This window comes from Myxocyprinus asiaticus, chromosome 29, assembly GCF_019703515.2.
Source record: "Myxocyprinus asiaticus isolate MX2 ecotype Aquarium Trade chromosome 29, UBuf_Myxa_2, whole genome shotgun sequence".
NCBI classification, from domain to species: Eukaryota; Metazoa; Chordata; class Actinopteri; order Cypriniformes; family Catostomidae; genus Myxocyprinus; species Myxocyprinus asiaticus.
Genome location: NC_059372.1, coordinates 32,478,121 through 32,501,334, shown reverse-complemented (window position 1 = coordinate 32,501,334; position 23,214 = coordinate 32,478,121). Strand labels below are relative to the sequence as shown.

At 37.2% G+C, this 23,214-nt stretch overlaps 2 protein-coding genes across 5 annotated transcripts in view; one reads left to right on the top strand and one right to left on the bottom strand.

Moving 5' to 3' along the window:
• Window positions 1–11,470, top strand: part of LOC127420260 (forkhead box protein P1-B-like) — a 120,539-nt gene extending 109,069 nt beyond the window's left edge. The window contains exons 17-18 of the mRNA XM_051662341.1: window positions 10,980–11,078; window positions 11,171–11,470. Coding sequence (XP_051518301.1) covers window positions 10,980–11,078; window positions 11,171–11,470 — 399 coding nt within the window. The remainder of the gene's footprint in view (window positions 1–10,979; window positions 11,079–11,170) is intronic.
• The window catches only part of tns2a (tensin 2a), a 106,082-nt gene that overhangs the window by 72,305 nt on the left and 10,563 nt on the right, over window positions 1–23,214 (bottom strand). For 2 of the 4 annotated variants that reach the window (XM_051662278.1, XM_051662279.1), the window contains exons 2-3: window positions 5,466–5,571; window positions 3,028–3,065 (exon numbers count right to left, since the gene is read on the bottom strand). In XM_051662278.1, the coding sequence (XP_051518238.1) occupies window positions 3,028–3,065; window positions 5,466–5,571 (144 nt within the window). Of the gene's footprint in view, window positions 1–3,027; window positions 3,066–5,465; window positions 5,572–5,769; window positions 5,789–19,871; window positions 19,998–23,214 lie in introns of those variants that run through there. The other 2 variants (XM_051662281.1, XM_051662280.1) reach the window with 2 other exon arrangements.

Below are 23,214 nucleotides of genomic sequence, written 5' to 3'. Positions count from 1 at the left end.
ACATAGCAAAAGACGAATCAGACAATCATCATTTCTCAGATTTAAGTTATTAAAATTGCACAAACAAACCATCAGTGGTGACGCACAAAGGGAGGATTACACCTAACCCTAAACTTTTTCTTTTTTTTGTCAAATGGGTGGTATTCAGGAAGTTGTATATGTGTAAAAAGAAGTGTTAAAAAATACATATTTATACTGTTAAGAAAAATAAAATATGGTTTTAATTAATAAAATAAATACAAATATACAGCATGTAATTTTTGTGGCACTAGAGGCTCCAAATGGAATAAAAATAGTGCTTGTTCTGACATTGGTAGATAAACAGGTAGTCCAAAGTTACTGTGTTGGGCTCATCGTAATGCTCAAGCAAACAGAGAAATGTTTTGAAAGTGCCACATAGTCAAAGTGTTACACTTTTCGGAGAAATCAACCTACAAATGACCTACTTGTAGTTATCTCTGCAAATTAGAGTGGGAGAGGGAAGAAAGTATTTTAACGTCCAAGTAATTACACACTTCATCTTTAAATGCACTTAATTATATGAACTCAGTTTCTGAACATTATCTATTCATCAGTCTGTTCAATTTCTGCCTTGCTAGCATGATACAGCTCTCTATGTCGTAAAGAGGGTTTCAGTGGGTTAGAGATCTGCTGATTGAATAACCATGTGGTAAGTTAAACCACTTACAGTTCTTTGCTCATTGACCAAACCTTTGCCAGTGCCAAGAAGGACTAAAGTAATATATAACTGTGTATTTATCATCACATTAAGAACAGCTGCTTCTTAAAGGGATCGTTCACCCAAAAATTAAAATTCTCTAATCAATAACTCACCCTCATGCCATCCCAGATGTGTATGAATTTTAGTCCTTACAATGCAAGTGAATGGTGACCAGAACTTTGAAAAGCACATAAAGGCAGCATAAAAGTAATCAATAAGACTCCAGTGGTTAAATCAGATCAATATTTAAGTCCTTTTTTTATGATCTGTTTGCACTTTTACTTTCACTTCCACATTCTTCCTCTTTTGTTTTTTTATTGATTCGCATTCTTCATGCATATCGCCACATACTGGGCAGGGAGGAGAATTTATAGTAAAAAAGGACTTAGATATTGTTCTGTTTCTCACCCACACCTGTCATATCACTTCTGAATATATGGATTTAACCACTGGGGTCGTATGGATTACTTTTATGCTGCATTTATGTGTTTTTTTTTAGCTTCAAAGTTCTGGCCACCATTAACTTTCATTGTATGGACCTACAGAGCTGAGATATTTTTCAAAAAAACTTCATGTGTGTTCAGCAGAAGAAAGAAAGTATTACACACTTTGGATAGCATGAGGGTGAGTAAATGATGAGAGAATTTTACACTTTAGACACTTTAGGAGCTGCGGATAAAGGATTGAATCTGAGTTTGAATCTTAAGCCGTGAACATACTGTGCAATTTTTTGCTTGTCAGATTGTATGACCCCTGTGAGGTCTTGGGTAAAAGCCAAGGCAGACCACATCAACAGTCTTTTATGACAGACTGTGCAATATACGTTTTAGGTCTTTGGTCATGATTGACAGTGCTGACTGGGCAATCAGTCGTGATAACCGCATCACTCATCCACAAAATGGTACCAAAAAAGGGCCAAACAAGCCATTTATGCTAATGTTAGAAATGTTTTAATGCATATCGTTGGATTAATGTATACCATAATTTTGATAGTGTGAGCAAAACAATAAAGAACAAAATATAAGGAACATAAGGTACAGGGTTCCCACCGTTTTTTACCAAAGAATTTCCATGACTTTTTCATGACCGTTACAATAGCTTGTGAATACTCTATAAAGATTTTTTTTAAATCATTCAAATTCAGGCCAATTCGCTGATGAATCATTCAGACCTATTTGTGAACCGGTTCAACCAATTCATTGAATAGAAGCGACCCTAAAGACCAATTGGTAACACTTTACAAAAAAGGTTCCATTTGTTAGCATTAGTTAATGCATTAGGTATTACGAACTAACAATAAACTATATTTTTAAACAGCAGTTGTTTATAGATGTTATAATAGATAAAAACCCAAGCGTTCATTGTTAGTTCATGTTAATTATGTTGCATTACTAATGTTAACATTAGCTTTTAATTTTAAAAATGTATTTGTAAATGTTGAAATTAACATTCACCAAGATTAACAAATGCTGTAAAAGTATTTTTCATTGTTTTTTTATGTAAAAGAATTTTAGATAACTAATGTTAACAAATGGAACCTCCTTGAAAATTGTTACCAAACAATAACTGACAAATCATACATCACTGTGGCTTGCAAGCAAGCTTTACTCTACATAAGAGCAATATCTAGCCAATTAAATATTTTAGAGCTGAAAAACTAGAAAAATTAAAGATTTCTTAATATCCATGATTCTACAGCCTGGAAAATAAAAATGTGAAATTCCTTTCCAGGTTTTCCATGCCTGTGGGAAGATAATATCATTTATAAGCAATTTTACCAGAACGTCTCTCTATCTATAACATACATCATCAATTGCTGTGCTCTCATTGGTTCTTCATTAGACAGCTGTCGTAAAAGCTGTCACATTGCACATTTGGACTGAAACTCAAAATTTCTACAGAGGAACTTCGTCAGAGGCTAAGATTGATCGCAATCGCAAATCGGCTGTTGTAAAACAGAAAATCTTAAGAAACAAATTGAGTTCAGTAAATGACTCTGTGATCCAAAGCATGATGCATGTCTCCCTGGCCTGGGACTCTAGATCTCAGGGTGCTCCTCTGGAAAAGAGCCTGATATGGGTGTGCCTGCCTGCCAAGTCAATCCATGGCCAGCGCTGGCATGCACAAGCCTTATCAATGAGCCTTTCACTAGAGCAGTGTGGTGCTGGGGTGCGGCAGCCAACACTACCGCCCCAAACAAAGGTGAGAGAGAACTAAACAAACTCCCATTTTATACACCCTGCTAATTTGAAAAGAGACAGATAAATAGATTATAACATGGTAAGAAATGGAAAAAAGGTTCTTACCTTGGCTTCGCATTTCTTATGAGTGGCTGTTTTGCAGACTGCGGGTGGTAGAGAGAGGGAAATATGAAGGTTAGGGAGGAATACTAGAATGACATTGTTTCAAGGTAAAAATGTTCACGATGGTTGAATGGCAGCAAGGAATTTAATCCCTTAGGTCCCATCAAAACAGGCATATTGCATGTAATATAAATAAAAACATCCGATAAGGCTGAAATATGGCTGGGTGGTATGACGTTTCTGACAGTCTGTCTGAAGAAATGTGTCAACCGAATTTGCTATACTGCTTATACTGGGGTAGATATACACTGATGAGCGAAAACATTATGACCACTCACAGGTGAAGCAAATAACATTGATCATCTCCTAACAAGGCCACATGTCAAGGTCTGGGTAGATATGATGGTAAGCCAACAATCAGTTCTCGTAGTCAACGTATTAAATGCAGGATAAATGGGCATGAGTAAAGACCTGAGCGACTCTGACAAGGCCAAATTGTTACGGCCAGATGACTGAGTCAGAGCATCTCTGAAACGGCAAGGCTTGTGGGGTGCTCCTGGACAGCAGTGGTGAGTACCTACCGACAATGTTCCGAGGAGTGACAAACTGCAAACTGGTGACAGGGTGTTGGGCACCCAAGACTCACCGATGCACGAGGGCAACTAAGGCTGTCCCATCTGGTCCAAATCGCCAGAAGGTCACAGAAAAGTTTAATGATGGTTAGGGGAGGAATATGTCACAACACACAGTGCATCACATGCAGCATATGGGGCAGAGTAGCTGCAGACTGCTCAGAGTGCCCATGATGACCCCTGTCCACCGTCGAAAGCACCTTCAATGGGCACGCAAGCGTCGAAACTGGACCTTGGAGCAGTGGAAGAAGATCGCCTGGTCTGATGAGTCCTATTTTCTTTTACATCACATGGAAGGCTGTGTACGTGTGCGCCGTTTGCCTGGGGAAGTGATGGTACGAGGATGCACTGTGGGAAGACGACAAGACGGTGGAGGGAGTGTGATGCTCTGGGCAATGTTCTGCTGGGAAACCCTGAAACCCACACATTGTTTGGGAATGGTCTGAGGCAGGGGCGGACTGGCCATAGGGAGAACCGTGACTTTTCCCGGTGGGCCGGCCACGAAATGGGGTTGAACGGGTGTCGATAAGCTGAAAAGGGCCGCCGCGTTATGCTGAACGGGCCGCGACTGGCTGAAGAGGGCCGCAAAACGGCACTGCGATATGATGAAGGAGTCCGCGATATTTAGAAAAGGACAGTTTCTATGTAAAATCCAGGGCCGATATCTCTTCCCAGTCTGCCCCTGTTTTGAGGAACATGATGAAGAGTTCAAGGTGTTGCCATAGCCTCCAAATTCCCCAGATCGCAATCAAGTCCAATCCACGGCAGCTCCACCTCACAACTTACAGGACTTGAAGGATCTGCTGCTAATGTCTTGGTGCCAGATAACACAGGACACCTTCAGGGGTCTTATAGAGTCCATGCCTTGGCAGGTCGGCGCAGTTTTGGCGGCACGTGGAGGACCAAAAGCATATTAGACAGGTGGTCATAATGTTTTGGCTCATCAGTGTGTGCGTGTGTGTGTGTGTGTGTGTGTGTGTGTGTGTATAATATATATATATTTATATACACACACACACACAAACCCTTAATTTGGTAAATATATAGGTATTAAAAACCTTAATTTGGTTAATACTTAAATATAAAGCATTAGAAAGGAGCCGAGTCTCTGTCATTTATAAATAAGAGTCCCTGGTGTATTTTGTATATGCTTATCATTAAAAGTCCTCTGTGTCTGTGCTCGTCATAGTAAGGAAAAACTAACAAAATGTTTCAATACACATTCTATGAATCGATTTAAAAACTATCGACCGATTAATCGGTTATCAGCCTTTTCTTCCACCTTAATTGTTGCTTTCAGCAAAATCCACCATCGGTTGACCTTTAGTGTGTATATCGTCTGTTTTCCCACGGTTTTGAATGTTACTCATCCAATCAGAATTTAGAGTTGGAACTATCTTTTTTTATAATATTATTTGTACAGTTTTGAATCTTCTGTTTTTAACTCAAGTGTTAAATAATGTGAAGCTATTTTTGTACTGATGCCAGACTTATTTATTTGTTATAAATAATCATCTTTTGGTTTGTGTCCATCAAGTTTAAAAAAAAAGACAAAATAAACAAATGAGTTGAAGTACTTTAATTTGTAAAGCATTTTATTCACTGAATTATGCAAATATAGATATTACCACTGGTTATGTTTATTAAAAAAACAAAACATTTTGTGTAAAGTTTCCAGCTATACTCTGACTATACTGTATACTAACTATATCATGATACATATTCTGTTGCTGGGAAATAACATTTCTCAAATTTTTCATTTTGGTCATACCTCCCACATCTAGGCTGAAATGGTCAGATAACACTCACCTCGACAGAAGGAGCCCAAACTCTCAACGCTCTGTCTGCAAACCCCGCACTGCCGCTTCTTTTTGAAGGTTTTTTCTTTGAAGACGTGGGGCTCGCCTTTGCATGCCTGGAAAACACAAACACAACAGTGTTTTTAAAAAAAGTCTCTTTTATTTGGCATTTAACTCATTCCTCTTTCTCATCACTTTCCTGTAATCCGATATTTTTTGTGTAATCTCACAATTCAGACATCAGTTCACTCCAGATATCCAAGCTGTATTCTATTCTGTCTTAGCTCCTGTCCGATTGTTGGTTCCTCACTAACCTGAACTCTCCTGTGGATGTCAGTTCTCTGCCAGTCTTTCCATGGACAGCAACTCATTTTTCAGTGCTGAGAAGGAAGACAAAATCTCAACCAAAACCACGCAGCCTTTGCTGGGACACAGGGATGGTTCACCCAAAAAATAAAAGTATTGGTTAAAGTGAGGGTTTGGAACGACATGAGGGTGAATAAATAAAGACAGAATTTTCATTTATGGGTGAACTATTCCTTTGAAGTTCAGAATGCTCCGATTTACCTAAAAGATTCAAGAGAACAACCCCACCGTGTAGTATGTGGCTAAGAGTTGATGATAAAATAGCTCACACCAACACGCTCTCAAATGCCAATATGTATGTTATCACTTCTGATTACAGCCAAGACTAGCAAGGACTACACAAACTAATCAAGCACATTTGGTTTGGTTTGGTTATTACAGTGTATGACGTCTCATTTGAGGAGCATAATGCTGCTTTGTGTTTGGATGTGCGTTTTTCCAGTATAGCTCTCTTTCCACTCTCTTTTCTCTCTCTCTCTGGACAGCTGGCAAGAAATGCAGCCTGTGTCTGTTAGGCGCTGTACCCACTGCTGCACACGGTGGATTCACTGAGCTAGCACCATCACATACACCCACTTTCCTTATTCAATCTTTCATCACTCTCTTAATGTAGGATTCAGTGTATCACTAGCACCAGTGAATAAGGCAAGCAAGCACCTCTATTACTACTGCATCATGCACTGTTTGTGGTATGTACATGAATGATACCTCAAATCATGGCTGGGTCTAACGAGGGGCTAGAGGGTGCATTGCCCCCTAAATTTTCTTTGGCCAGTAAGCAACCACCTAGAAACTACTCAAATTGCCCTAGCAACCACACAGCAATGTCCTGGCAACAACCCAGCATCGTGGCCGTGCGTTTTTCATGAGCAAGCACCACTTACATTTTCTTCAGAAAATTTAAATATGTAAATGTTATTGTGGCACTTGTGGAACACCAAATGATATTCAAAAGGTTTGTTATTGCAGCCTGTCCTCTCCACGTTCAAACGACAAGTTAATAGTGTCAGATTTGTTTCCACTGACTTCACTGTATGACTTTTGCGCAACAGCTGAGAAGATTGAGAAATCTTAATAGTCCAACTTTGACTCTTATACTGCAGACTATAATTGCTTAATAAGAAGAGCAGAATGTCATTTCTTCTCTTGGAGCATGCTGCAAGATCAGCTGCTTCAAACATTAGCAAACACCCGGTAAATATGTCCCATGAAAAAAGTTATGCGTTATGCATTAAAGTGTCTCATTTAAACTTCCACCATTACAAAGAAAGGCCAGACTGTCTTGTGTTGTGTGTGTGTGTGTGTGTGTGTGTGTGTGAGAGAGAGAGAGAGAGAGAGAGAGAGAGAGAGAGATTATCTTTGCCAGATTGTGTTAATTTGCTTGGCTGCTCATAGAGTTTGGTGAGCCCACCCATACTAAAATCATAAGCCACTTTTCCGTTTCTCTTTTCCAGCTCCTTAATGCTTGGATTTCCTTTCTTTCAATTTCTGCTGTTCATTTTTACCATGTTCATGGTTTCCTTTTCCTTATCATTATCCAAGCTCTGTCAAACCAATACCTGCACAACTACAGTTAGGCTGAACTAGTTATCCAAATATACCAACAAACCACAAAAAAATAAATAAAAAATAAATAAATAAAATAAAACAATGAGTGTGTTTACATGCACAATATGCTGATAAATAATAAAAAAATCAGCTTGTTCAAAAGACCTGACAATGTAAGAAACACGCATTTACATGAGATTTAAAATCATCTGGTTATTCTCTGCTTTTGACATCAAAATGCAAACAAGCATTCGCACAACACTTGTGAACATTGGATAAACTGGTAAAATGTCGGTAAAGGTGTTTACATGCAGAGCAAAATCAGGGTAATGAGCAAAAATCTAAGTGTGTCAATCGGTTTTTGCTTGAACCATTAATGACCCTTCCTAGATTAAAGAAAAATGTTTAAAGCGTTTACACGACCACAGACATTGTTGGCTTATTAAGCATAATTGGTGTAAGAAGTGTAAATGTGAGTTGCTTGAACTTACACTACAAGTCAAAAAGTTTAGACACAGACTGAATATGATTCTCACGATCATACAGTACATACCTTTTTGATCTAATTGTTTATGCTTAAAAGATTGAAATTATTTTTCTAAACAAATATAAATTGTGCCTTCATATGAATTTCTTTACAAAACAACGGAATGAATGAGTTGGATCAGATAGCAAAGGACAAGGCCTCCATTTGTGTTATTTCACAATTTTGATGGCTTTACTATTATTCTAAAATGTGGAAAATAGTAATGATAAAGGATAGGCATGTCATAAAATATCGATATATTGATTACTTGATCGACACGTTATTTTATCGATATATTTTTGAGGCATCGATTTATTAACATTAGCCGACATTTAAATTAGAATCCTAATTTGTATGCTTTCCAACTCACTCAGCTGGCCTTCTGTTTAATGTAGTCTGGTGTAATAGCATTGGGAGACCACAAGAGGGTGATGTAACATTTACTGAGAAGCAGACAAGGCACAGGTCTCACAACACAGGACGCATTGATAGAGTGCATGTGGCAGTCCAATCTAAGTTGTGGATCTATTCACCAAACACACAAACATTACAAAGGTTTTTGTTCATTAAGAATGAACAAAGTGATGTTGATGAGTTTGCATGTTAGTCTATGAAACTAGCGTAACTGCGTAATTGAACAATTAGTAATAATTATGCAATTTCTGTATATGTAGCCTTGAAGAGGTTTCATTCAAGCTGTCAAACCACAAAAAGACATACTTGTACTGTAACTGAAAATACATTGTGTAGGCTCTATGAAAGATACATACACATGACATAGAATCCATAGATGGCTAGAGTAAATAATATATGTACTTAGATAATGATTTGGATTGGATTTAATGGAAAACAATGCGAGTTGAGCTCTGTGGCGATGCAGAATTTTGATGCTGAGCATTGGCGGTGTGTGCGTACCTTCGTAAAAATAATTGTTTTGAATTTTAGAATGCGCCATTGTCCACCGGTGTGCGACTCACTTTAATTTACCCTCCCACTTAGACTTTAATAAAACATTGTTGAGAAATATGATTGAAGAGACAAAGACTATCGCGCAATGAGCAGCCCTATTTATATCTAAATGCCGATATATAACGATAATCATCAGGAACATTTTCTGATTATCAATGCTTGAAAAAGTAATCGATCCCAAGCCTAATAAAGAATGAAAAGAAGCGTCCAAACTTTTGACTTTGAGTGTACTATGAAAGCTTATAAAGAATAGAAATCCCTGATGCCACCCAACACAATCCTAAATTTGTTGTCCTGTTCATTATGGCCTAATTTAGCACTAATGAGCATGACAGTTAGCTTTCCGTGTGCCTTAATAAGATAAAACAAACATTATGAAAAGCTTACCTCTTCAGCGCTAAAATCCACTTACGTCAAGGACCAAATAAAAAACAATTACCATGCCATTACATGCACCAAACAACCCCACCTCCTTTAACCAAGTGTACAAAATCACATCTTACAGGTCTGACACTTTCTGAGGTGTGACTGCAACACCCTTCAACAGTCACCTACTACCCGGCCAACACTGTGCCAAGAGTGGGTAGTTGGGTAGGGACGGCCCCCAGGGCACCAAACACAGACAAGGAGGGACTGTTCACTTAATTTTAGCTATCCAGAACGGAGTGCCGAAGCTCTGCAGTAAAAGGACAGCCTTTGAGAGAGGACAACCCTCCCCTTCAAACTCAACTGAAAGAACAGAGGAGGAATTGAAGAGATAATTTTGACATAAACAGAAATAGAAATGATAGACACACACGAGGCAACAGGCAAGTCGGTATTTTGGCGGAAACATACACACCCACGCACCAATTTTCCCATGATTCTTCACCTCTGCACTCTCTTCTCTTCCATAAATAGCTCCAGCTTCAACAGATCCTCGAATTGTGTGGAATATCCTGCAGTGAACTGACCTTCTGTGTCTCAGTCCAACTTCAAGTACATAAATGCTCCGAATGGAAACCCCAACAAGAGCATATACCGAATTGACTCTTTTAAATGTTTCAAATTGAGCCACTTAATGATGTGGGGTTCTACATACTGTAATAAGTCCTGCGTCTGTTGTTGAATAACTAAGAAGATCTTAAGAAAAAAAGTAATTGAAAACCGAGGACCACTGCAGATTTGGTGGTGAAAACCTAATGGGCCTCTAAGGTTTAAATCCAAGTAGGCACAACCTCTAAACTAGACAGCTTACTTACATCTCCACCCTGCCCTTAGCCATAATCAGCCTACAATTACAATTGTGCCATTGAGCAAGGCACTGGTGCCCGGGGTGACCCAAGGAGACAATCCCCATCATCATTTGCCTTACAAATCAGAAGCATCTCCAAAAGATCACATTATCAATCACAAAAATGAGCCTGCAATGATGGTGGTCTCCCAACAGATGCTACCCATTAGTTTTTCAAATCATAGGGACAAAGGAAGATTGGTAAGCAGGCACAAACAACAATTCAAGAAACAAAATGAAATTCTCACAGACAAACCAGGAGAATAAGGGCATTTACGCACTGGAAAAAGCTCTGAAAGAGTGTTTGACGGAAAGGAATGCATAAGATGGGTTTTGAGAGTGTGGAAAAAGCAGCGTAATTTTGAAATCAAATGGGAATACAGCAAATTGGATTTCCAAATGCACAACTGTGGTGGTGGCATAGTGGGCTAAAGCACATAACTGGTAATCAGAAGGTTGCTGGTTTGATCCCCACAGCCACCACCACTGTGTCCTTGAGCAAGGCACTTAACTCCAGGTTGCTCCGGGGGGATTGTCCCTGTAATAAGTGCACTGTAAGTCGCTTTGGATAAAAGCGTCTGCCAAATGCATAAATGTAAATGTAACTGGACTCGCCTCTATGAAATTCTTATTGGCCAACCGATGCCTATGTCAGAGTACACTGCGGCAAACATTACAATCTGATACTGCAAGGTAACACTTTAAAATAAGGTTCCATTCGTTAACATTAGTTAATGCATTAGGTATCATAAACAAACAATTAACAATATATTTTTGCCACAGTTCCAGCATGTGTGCCGGCTCTAACTGTTGTTTGTTTTTCTCTCCCTCGTGTCTCACAGGTGGAGCCTGTTCAAACCGTGGAGACACTGATCACAGTGTTGAGTTTCATGCCCACTTACCACCTGCTTTCTCCTAATTGCACTCCCTTCTTATTCCTCGTGTTTCCTCTCCTTCTTTGCCAGTTTATTGTTCCCTGTTACTGTTGACATGTGTGCTGTTTACAGTTAAGTCTAACTTCTCTCTCGTGTAGTTGGAGCGAGCTCGAGTATCTGTTGATTGCCTGTCTATCGAGGTGCAGTACCTTGTTCTTGCATTCTTCTCTCTGCCCAGGACTGTGGAGGAGGATTCCTCTGTATCTGCCCGTGTCTTGGGAGATTCGTCTGGGTTTCGCTTGCACCTCACCAGCCTTCTATGGACCGCTCACGTTTTGGTTGGCTGCTGGTCGATTGAGGTGCGGTTACCTGTCTGCTTGCATTCGCCCCGTCACTTGATGCCCAAGAATGTGGAGGATTCCTCGGTCTCTACCTGTGTCTCAGGGGAATTCGTCTGAGTGTCGTTTACACCTCACTCTCTTCAACGGACTCTTATCAGAGTGCCTCTGACTTCCACATGCACACACTCCCCTCACGAACACGCTCTCCTCTAGTCAGGAGCGGCTTTGCATCCCTGCTTGCTTCAGTTGGTGCTGGTGCACCTAGACTTGATTGCATGAATTAATAAAGTTGAACTCTCTCTCTCTCTGCTTTTGGGTCCTTCATACTCCCCAACCGTGACATTTTTACATCATTTATTAAACTTTGTTAATGTTAGTTAATACAAATACATTGTTCATTGTTAGTTCATGTTATTTCACAGTGCATTAACTAATGGAGCCTTATTGTAAAGTGTTATTTTTTTTTATTTATTTTTTTTATTAAATGACAATAATGTTAATTTTCCTCATACTGTTTGAATAAACTTCAACTTGGGCACTTTTAGCACTGTGGACTTCTAGAAAATAAAGTCTTGTTAAGACATTTTTCACACTCTCATTAGTTTATTTAATTTGTCTACTAACAATGTCCAACAGTGTATGTCATGAACAGTCATGAACTTTCCCACCATACACAGTGTCATTTTTTTATTGTGTTTAACAGAATTCTGAGGTGGTAATAATTTTTTATAGCTAACATTTGTATGTATTTTAAAAACACACAATTACAGTAAATTATGTTTCAAAATGTTAGCATAATTGTGCAAAATTACAGATTGATTGAACCCAATAAGAATTCACTGACTTTTTGTTGACTTTTGTTGTACAGTACACTAACTTTTGAAAATAAATGATTAAAAATGGTGTGGTGGAAATAAAGCAAACTGTGGCATGTACATTTTGAAAAATAAGCATTTTCACTCAAAATAAATATTGAAATGGTTTGTTTATTTGACTCTTTGTTTAGATGCAATATTTAATGGATTTTCATAGTTTAATATTGAAAGTCAAAGTCTATAAAAGAAAGCAAGTTAAAAAAAAATAAAAAAATCACTTTGAATGTGATGATTATATAGTAAACAGAAAAAGTAAGCAAAAAATAAATAACATTTAACCCCTGTGAGAAAGTGAGAGAGGATGCCCAGCTTTTTATACTGGGGATCCCTGGGTCTGCAAAGATTGCAGTCTTGCTCTACCTTGCAATGCACTGTCCCCACTGAAATTAACAGACCTGCAGCATTCTCTCATTCATCATAAACTCAAGTATATGTGCAATAGATAGAGCAGTTGGATGAAGAAAAATAAGTCAAACCATATTTTAGTTAGTTGGACAGCAAACTCTCCATGTGGAATGATGAGCCAGCAAGGGAGTATGTGAGAAGCTGATTAATAACTGCTATAATCTACACTTGCTGAAAAAGTGATTGTAATGCCAGAGGAATTAGATTTGCACCCCAAAACATTCACATGAGACATTTATAATGGCGTTATTTGCAATGGCACTTAAAACCTACCATTTACTGCAACTGCAGTTTGTAAAACTAGATTTTTAAAAAATTTAAGAAACCGTGAGTGGTGCTTGTCTGTGCGAAACTCACCACCACAATGCATCGATGATGTGGGTCATTCCCAGGGCATTGCTGTATGGTTGCTAAGGTGTACCCAGTGTTAATTTAGCTCATTTCTATGTGGTTGCCCAAGTCTCTATGATATTCTGGTCCCTAGATATGGCTCTGGTTCATGCTTCAATACAAGTCTGTGGGATTTTTCACCCATTTTATTGTCCACCACATGAAAATCACAAGTCAGATTGCATAGAAAAGTATTAGTTAACCTCTCATTAACAAGCCACACAATTTGAGGTGTTAAGTTACATACCAACCTAGTCTCATAGAATGAATGCTACTATAATGACATTTTTGCAAACTGACATTTACGTGCCGAATTCCACGTTTAACTGCAGATTTCTCGTGAGATTAACACTAGAGGCGCTACAACAACTGTGTGTTTTATTTACATACTTTCACACAAATCATGACTACTATGGCTGATTATGACTTTATAAACATGTATTTTTGCTCTACTACTACAACACGAAATGAAGTTGTTGCTTTAAAAAATTTGCTTTTTATGTTGCATTTGGTTAGGGAGATACGTTTTACTCATTAAAACCCCCGACTAATATTCACCTGAAAACGGCATGTGATTATGACACCATTTCACTCACTTTTGGCGCCCCCTGCTGGAGATTTCACTAGGAAACTGTAGCTAAACGTGTAATGAAGCACGTCATTTCTTTTGCAGAAATGTTGCCACAGTCACGTCATTTTCATGAGACCAGGCCGTTAGGGGTTTGTTCAAATAGCAATGGTGATGCTTGCCTCTTTTAGTGAGTACCTCAGCTGGGGAGTATTTCATTCGAACACCCTCTCTCTACTCACTGAGGGGGAAAGCAGGAAAGCGAGGAACACAAACCATGTGTACGAGCGCAACTGTGTGTGTTTATAAGTGTAATGGGTGGAAATAGCCTAGGAGAGTGTGTGTGTGTGTGTGTGTGTGTGTGTGTAGGGTGGGACAGGCAGTGGAAGAACAGAGACTGCCTGTTCCAGTGATGAAGTCAGTGTAGCGCATTTCCTGTACTACTCAAATATGTCTCCATGACAAACGCACGGCACGTTCACCAAAAAAACAGCACCTGCTTTTATTACACAGTCATTTTGAACCAATAATATTCACATTGAGTGCATAATCTAGCCACCTACTGTAAAATTTTGTCATATCCATCTCTGTCTGAATCTACGCCACTTCAAGGATGAATTTTCCACCCAGCAAGGATTTAACCAACTATTCAAGATTGAAGGGGACGAATGTGAAAGTTTAAGAATTGGTTATTGAAAAAGGCATTCTGATTAACTTCTAATCTGAATATTGGGGGAATGCAGCCTCACGATAAAAAAAAAAAAAAGAATGCATGCGTATCTAGACATGAAGTTCTTTTAAATTGACACAACATCTAAAAATGTGGTGGTCATGCGAGAGTCGTGAAAGAAACAGCTAGAAGCATTGCAGTGGTCAGAGACGTCCGTCTAGTGCATGTTTACATTAAATCTTTGAAATATACTCCAAATTTTGATTGAGGCCACGTCCACACTAATCCTTTTCATTTGAAAACGCATTGATTTTGCTACGTTTAAGCCTCACAGCCACACTGAATTGGCATTCAACACCCAAAAATGCTCACCATAAACACATATTTGGAAAATGATGTTAGGAAACTAAAAACATAAACAGATTAGTGTGGATGTGGCCTTAAAAGCAAGAAAACTAGTGTGTATATTCCACGATGTATTGTGTCTGTGAAACAATCAGTACTTTTGGACATTCTATAAACATTTTGCAATTTTTTCTTCAGTGTTTACTGTTCACGGAGACTGCAACACCATTATTTGAACACATTTTTTTTTTTAAGTTTCCATGGTTATTATTGTGGTATATCTTTTTCAGATAATGCTGTGGACTGAACTGTGGTTGGTTGTTTTACATGTCGATCAGATGTGTCTAAGTAGATGGTTCTAAGAGAGAATTAGCTGCATTGATTTTAAGCCGCAAGTAAAACATTTGGCTATGCGAGACTATGGTGGTTACAGCCCTGCTGCCCAGGCATCCTATGACAAGCTGCGCTGCCAATCCAACTGTATGTATGAAGTTATTATTTTCACTTCCTCCTGGAAGCATGTCACTGATGTTCTGTACTGCACTCATAGACTTCACATGCTAATCACAGAGCAGCTACACAATGTTATCATGCTCCTACATATATATATATATATATATATTATATCCCAAAAAAAAGCTAAGGGAAAGTCAGGAGACTTTCAGGCTGCCAGATACAAATACAGTATACAGTATAATGATAAAATACTCTCACGCACACATGTCCAATCACTCAAAGGGAATTCCTGTGGCGTGACTCTAACATGAACTTTTATACATGTAAAGGTTCAAAAACTATAATCTAACTGTGGCAGTCGGCTTCAAACTCTTATGATCGAGGATTTTAATGCGATGTGAAACTTGAAACTTAAGAACGAACCAAGTAAAACACACTAATCAGCAACCACACTCGTTTTATGCATAAATGGCTCAATATGCTTGTAAAGAATTCAGCCTGATTATTGCTTATATCACACAGTAATTACTTGCACCATTTTCTACTGTTCTAAAATCAACACCAGGAATTATTACAATACTGCTGGGTAACACTTCTACTGTACTGATCTCTTAACAAATCCAGAACTCTTCCAAAGGGCTTTTCTAATTCACAGACTTTACAGTTGGACTATGATATAATAAAGTGTGTGTTGTACTCCGCTCCGTGTATTCAGGTGGATATTAGCAGAGGTAGTACAGACAGACCAATGAAAGTGTTTTGAGAGAGAGAGAGAGACTCTACTGCAAAGGGTAATTATCATGTAAGTGGCAAATCAGATCATCTATTTACTAAGCTATTAACGATTTACTGACCCATTGAAAAACAGAGCTTATCTTATATTTCTTTCTAATAATAAAAAAAAATTCAAACTGTGTTTGGAGTTGTATAGATTGAAAAGCCTTTACTGAAATCTCACAATCATGACAAAATCTACTGAATTAAAGCATAAAGGACAAAGCCAACAAGATCAAGGAATGGCTTTGAGTACATTTTACAACATTCTACACATTTTTACTGTTTGCCTGTTGGAAGCTGTGAGATGCTGGAGGACAGAATGTGCATTCTGGCCAAAATGCATGTGCTCCTACATGCAAAGCTCCAAAAGATTTTTAATGAAGTTGCGAAAACAAAAATACACAAATTTCTCACAAGGCTAATAAACAAATTCCATGAATTTTACGCTTCCTTTACTTCCTTAAAGGGATAGTTCAGCCAAAAATAAAAATTATCTCATTTACTCACCCTCATGCCATCCCAGATGTGTATGACTTTCTGTCTTCTGCTGAACACAAATAAAGATTTTTAGAAGCGTGTTTCTGCTTCAGTTTTTTTCTAAACTTTGAAGCTCAAAAAAAGCACATAAAGGCAGCATAAAAGTAATCCATCAGACTCCAGTGGTTTAATCAATGTCTTCTAAAGTGATCTTATCGATTCTGGGTGAGAACAGACCAAAATATAACTCCGTTTTCACTATACATTTTGCCATTACAGACTCTTGGGACAATCATGATTTCAAGCTCGATTACTTTGCCTAGTGCTTGACGCATGTGCAGATGGCGCTAAGAAGGGTAATCAAGCTTGAAATCATGATCGCCAAGGAGACTGATGTCAAGATGTCCAGTGAATCATTTCTGAAGGTATGGATTTAAACACCTGAAGTCATATTGGTTACTTTTATGCTGCCTTTATGTGATTTTTGGAGCTTCAAAGTTCTAGCCATGATTCACTTACATTGAATGGACTTACAGAGCTGAAATATTCTTCTAAAAATCTTCATTTGTGTTCTGTTGAAGAAAGAAAGTCATACACATCTGGAATGGCATGAGGGTGAATAAATGATGAGAGAATTTACATTTTTGGGTCTACTATCCCTTTAAGTGATACTGTTTTGTATTCAGATTAGAGAAAACTGTTTATATATATTGTTAAAATGTAATAATTCTGTTAGATATTTCAGGTTCTCTTCTTTTGAATAAGAAGAACCTGTTTGAAAGATTCAAGTAAGTCTGGTTACCAACATGTGTCTATCAGTTTCATCGACTGATAAAGTCTCCCAAAACAGTTTGGCCAACCAGAAGTTATACCTGAAGTGGGCAGGTGTCGTCAGCTGTATCAGCTGACCTTCTAACATTTCTTGAAAAATACTGACATTCTGACTTACAAAATATTGAAATTTCAGTCCAGTTTTCGCCCATAAAAGCTGAGGGCAATTTTTTTTTTTAAATCTTGACATTATTTTAATTCATAAAGGACATCATGACTGTTGTTTTTTATTTTATTATTTCATTTTGTTTTACGAATGAAGCAAGGGTTGTAGCAATAGTTAAAATTATTTTAAAAGATTAATTTACTAAGATATGTCAATAGCATCACAAAACACACACCACTGATCAGACTAAAATCAATAAATCATACCAGTTAATCTTTTTTTTTCTCAGTACAATTCTTTCACATAAACATTAAACAATGTAACACCAATGACATTTTTAAATGAACCATGTGAAAAATTATAGTTAAAATGTAAATTCATAACTTTTTCAACACAACGGTTGAAAACCACTATATGCAAATTTGTGCAGCCTCTTCTTCCTCTGAACTTTGACCTTAAACGTTCTTTTCCACAACTTTTTGTATTTTGAAAATACAAGTTTTTAACATTGATAACAGCAGTGAAATCAAGGGACAAATGCTTTTTGTTTTATTATTTAAATTCTGAATTACTTATTTTGTTTAGCTTTTTTCACACTTGTTGTGCCTTGCACTAACGCTTGACCAGAGGGGGAAAAAAACACATAAATAACTGTAAATGTAATTGAAATGGTGTACCAGATGTAGGGGACAAAAGTTTTTTCAGGCAACTGACAAATTCAAAATATATTTTCTAAAAAAATCAAAACAATATAGTGTCAAACCATTTGATATTATTTAATAAAAGGTTATACAATGACGCATTTTAAATGGGAGTTTCTTGACTATTTGAAGTCTTTTTCATGACTGAAAATTCATGTTTGTCACTGTATTTTGATAATGACCTAAAACTAAAGTTATAGTTACTAGACTGTCTTTAAATACCATGTAATACTATACTTACTGATAATTGCAACAATCATATGCTTTGACATTTACATGGAACTTCAGAGAATACCATTGTATTTACATGGTACATGTATGTATGTATATATGTATATATATATATATAAACACACACACACACACACAAACTTGTATTATTGCTTAATTAATTCCTCAATTAAGGAGGAAAGGAATTCACAATGACATACAGATTCAGAAAGTCAGGTTCACTCGAGGTAAATTCAATATTAATGTATTGTGGTTTTACAGTAAGAACAATAACTGTAGTAATTATGGTATTTTGGCGGCAACTATATCATATATAGATATGTTATAAGAGCATTCCTTTATTTTATTAAAGCAAAGACAGAGAAAAGTCAGTAGCCTACAGCTTACTAGCTAGGTCGCTTCTGTACCAGATGCACGCGCAAAAACTGTTGTCTAGTAAGGCAGCTCACTAGGTTGAGACACAGCCCTTGTCTCTAGTGAGGCGTTTAATACATGATGACGCAGTAACTATTAGTTACCAGTCATATGATGACTCTTTCTTTCTGCTCCACTTCTTCTGTGCAGTTTAACCCCTGGCAAGAAGAGGGGGAAACAAGAGCTCTGTGTTTCCTCAGACTTTCATCGACGACATAACGCAATAGACACTCAAACTGAGCGCGGGGCTTCAAATTAGATCTTGCCAGACTTAATCAGAAGAGTGATAAAACGTTTAAGAGATTTACAAGGTTTTCATTTGTGGTTATGTAAGACGTGTGATCATTGCCCCTTCAGAGAGCGAGAGACAGAGACCTCATGCTGTTATTATGCACCTAATTAGTAATGTTCGATTCGCGAATCGTCCTTTTGACTTGATTCATTTCAACGACTCGATCCAAACAATTCGCAGTGTAAGGATGACTTTGATTATGAGTTAAACTGTAAGATATTGTTGTTAACAATATTGGGAATAGCTAATATTTAAAATAAATAATAATAATAATAATAATATTATATATATATATATATATATATATATATATATTTTATTTTATTTTTATTTTTTTTTAATTAAGATCGGAAACACCGTGTGATGTTCTTAGTAATGTTGTTGTAAAATAAACAACACGGATGCAATCTATATATCCAAATAGTGAAAACATAGTTTTAAACAGCTATTTTACTTTATATAAAAATAAATAAAATAAAAAATAAAAAAAAGAAAGAAAAAAAGAGAGAGTTTGTATTAAAACGAACCGTTTGTTCGAACGAATCGCTATGATGAATCGGATTTCCCAACGCTATCTGACAAGTTTTATTCTGCTTGGTCAAGATAGAGAACATGCGTGTTCACGAAAGACAGCACAACCGATGCCAGCAATCTTCTTAAAACTTTTACTAAAGCATTTCTTTACCATATGGAATAACTGTATGTTTTAAGCTTATATCAAATCTAATTTCCTGTTATTTACAATTGAAAACAAACACAAGCCTGTGCAGTAGTCAGCGCACATGCATCTAGGATGCTGTAACAAGTTTTTTTAAAAGAGACCATATTATATTACAGCAATATATTCCGATAACATTTACTTTTAAATCTAATCACATCACATGTTCCCTCGACATTTTAACAACACGTGTGACCATCTTTTTATATTCAGGATCTCTGGACATTTCATATCGGATCTACACTAAATGCACATGTCCTACCTTACTCATGTTCTTGGAGAATATTCCAGCTAAAAGAGGTTTCCTTAAAGATTTCGTGGGCTACATTCCCAATGAGTCAATGGAGAGGCACTCGAGCACTGATGCAGTTGTTTTCTTTACTCTCACAATACTCATAGTCTGTGTGGGAGGAGTTACAGAGGGAAAAGAAGACTGTGGAATGTTGTTACTGCAAGCAAACTTTTCTGATTGGCTGCATCCTGAAGAACCGCGATCCTATTGGATGAAATGCAAATGAGACGTGTCTGTGTTTATGAATGTAGCGCTGTTCTAGAATATGTCACATCTTTATTACAGCATCGCATTCAACATGTATTTCTCATTATAGTCAGTGTTTGGTGCATAAGAAACATAATATACATATTTCTATATATATTCCAAATAAATTCATCGTTTTCAAGAATTGTTATATAATCATCACATTAAATAATTTTAAGAATAATAAAATTGCTGTTACAAAAATCAGAAAATCCAGATGTCCTATTACTTTTCTGTTGTTCATTAAGATAGCCCGTATGATTACCAGTTTTGTGTACTGAAATATTAAATTTAATTTTCTGCCAAAGTCCTGAAGCAGCTGTACAGATGTAAAAAAATAATAATAATAATAATAAAAAAGGATCCAAGAAGTGCTTTCAAAGATTTGCATCTTTTTATAGCAGAACTAATTCCTGAAAACTTACTTTGACAGCCTGATTTTACAAAAGACGGAAAATCAATCCAATGCATATTGATCAATGCAGGAGAAATGGCACTTTGACAGAGAGAAAGCACAATAGCGACATCAAGTGTCCAAATGTAGAGTTACAGCTCATCCTTTAAATTATGGACGCTTAACAAGAGTGCTTTAGAAGTGCGCAGTATAAGATCACACTGTAATATTAAAAGTACCCTTAAAGTACCTTCAACAAGTCTCCATACTGAACATCCCAGAAACAGTAGTGTTTTATAACCTATTTAGTAAACATTCAAACATTAAATGAGTGGCAAAATGAATGGCCGTAAAACTGAAGTGACAAATGCAGTGTATCCAGTTCACAAGTAAAATAAACAGTAATGTGCTCTGTGGAAACCCAGTCAACTAGTAAATGTGGTTTTCAGCACTGGACACAGAGCCAACACATAAACATTATGTAACATGTGGAGTGAGTAATGTGTTTATGAAACATGTTCTGCATAAACAGAAAACATAACTAAAATATTTTCTAAAATATTATCAATTTAAATGAATTATTAAAAGATTATACCCTATGAATTACTTAATTTTTGTGTATTATGAAGAGAAGACTAATCCTAAAAGTAAAATGTGAGCAAACATGGGTTGCCTTTATGTGAAAACATGCATTTCATATTTTCCTCTGAAAGGAGTGATTGTGCTGAGATTGAGAGATAGAGAGAAAATGAAGCTAAAATCATGCAGCTGTTGAAAAAAAAAAAAAAAAATTGGGGGAAAGACAGCAGTGGAAAATCTGGTATAAATTAAAGGGTTAGTTCACCCAAAAATGAAAATTCTTTCATCATTCACTCACCATCATGCCATCCCAGATGTGTATGACTTTCTTTCTTCTGCTGAACATCAACAAAGATTTTTAGAAGAATATCTCAGCTCTGTTGGTCCATATAGTGCAAGTGAATGGTGGCAAGAACTTTGAAGCTCCAAAAAGCACATAAGGGGAGCATAAAAATAATCCATATGATTATTAATAATCCAATAATCTTCAGAAATTATATGATACATGTTGGTGAAAAACAGAACAATATTCAAGTCTTTTTTTTTACTATAGATTCTCCTCCCTCTCCAGTAGGTGGCGATATGCACGAAGAATGTAAGTCACCAAAAACAAAAGAAGAAGAAAGTGAAAGTGGCGGATTTATATATACTGAACTGTTTCTCACCCACACCTATCATATCACTTTTTAAGATATGGATTTAACCACTGGAGTCTTACAGATTACTTTTATGCTGCCTTTATGGGCTTTTTGGAGGGAAAATGTATACAATCCAGTTAAGAAAAAAGAGAGAGTAAGGGCTGAAGGGCAAAGACAGACATGTAGGACACACAGGTCGTGGGAGAGTGCGAGTAGACAGGATGTAGAGGGCACATGGTCCGTAGAGAGGGGCCCTAGGTCAGGCAGACTTGTCCCATCCCACTCACCAAGCCGCATGGATATTAATTTATACTGTTTACAGAACAGCAGAAGGGAAGGAGAGAGAGAAAGAGATGTTTCTGTCTAGAATACACGTTTAAATAGAACTCACTTCTCCCGTTTTTCATGCGCACATGCTCTCTTTTTAAGTTAATCTCTATTCAGGCTTCTTTTCTCCTCTAACTCAAAGTATTAAACCTAGACATGTACTGTAACATGTCACGCACCATTTGTGCTACAGAAATGAACGACACCTCAAAACATGCAGCTTATTGGGAAGAAGTGTGACATTTATTTTCTAAGTGTTTAGCAGGCCCAGACAGAATCTGCAGCCTTTTTAAAGGAATATCTGCAGAATTCTTCAGAAGGTATTTAAACAGTTAAATGTATAAAATGGACCTGAGTGTACTAGACTCTTACTGGTAGCTAAAAGCATCATAAAAGTAGCTAAAATATGTAATAAACAAACATGCAAGGGGGAATGCATAGAACTTTTATGAATGAAAGATATCACAATTCTTCAAGAATCTGTTGAGTTTTGTGCACGCATATTCCGTTTGGTCCTGATGATCAGATTCATGATAATCAGTTGACGGATGATTAAATAGGTGAAATAAAAACAGACTGTGTGACAGGGACCAGAGCAGTCACAAGGAGAATCACACCAGAGAGAAAGAATGGCTTTCCAAAAATATGTTTATTAGGTAGGTGTGCAAAATGTGCAATAAGTGTTTAAGAGTGAAAATAAAACCAGGGTTACATAAAAAATGTTTTTGGTACTAAGAGCAGTACCTACTCCCCTCCCTAAAGCTGCCTTTTCACTGCATCCGACAAACAACCGACCGGAAGTCATTCATTTCCAATGTTGAGTCACACGGGGGCTGCGTGGGTTTGCGACCATCTCTGGATGTGACATTTTCGGATCCGATTTGAGCTTCGGCTGCGTTGAAATATTTCAACTTGTGCGACAAGACCATATGCGAACGTCCGACCGGATGTGACATATTCCTGCAAAACTATCAGCGCGAAGTGAGAAATATCAATGGATTTTGACCTAAACTTTATTCTAAACGCCTGCTACTTCTGTATTTTGGACAGTTATGAATGTATAAGTCAGAAATGATTGTTTACGTTGCAAATAGATCACATAAAGCTTTTGTAATTACAGTAAATGTGA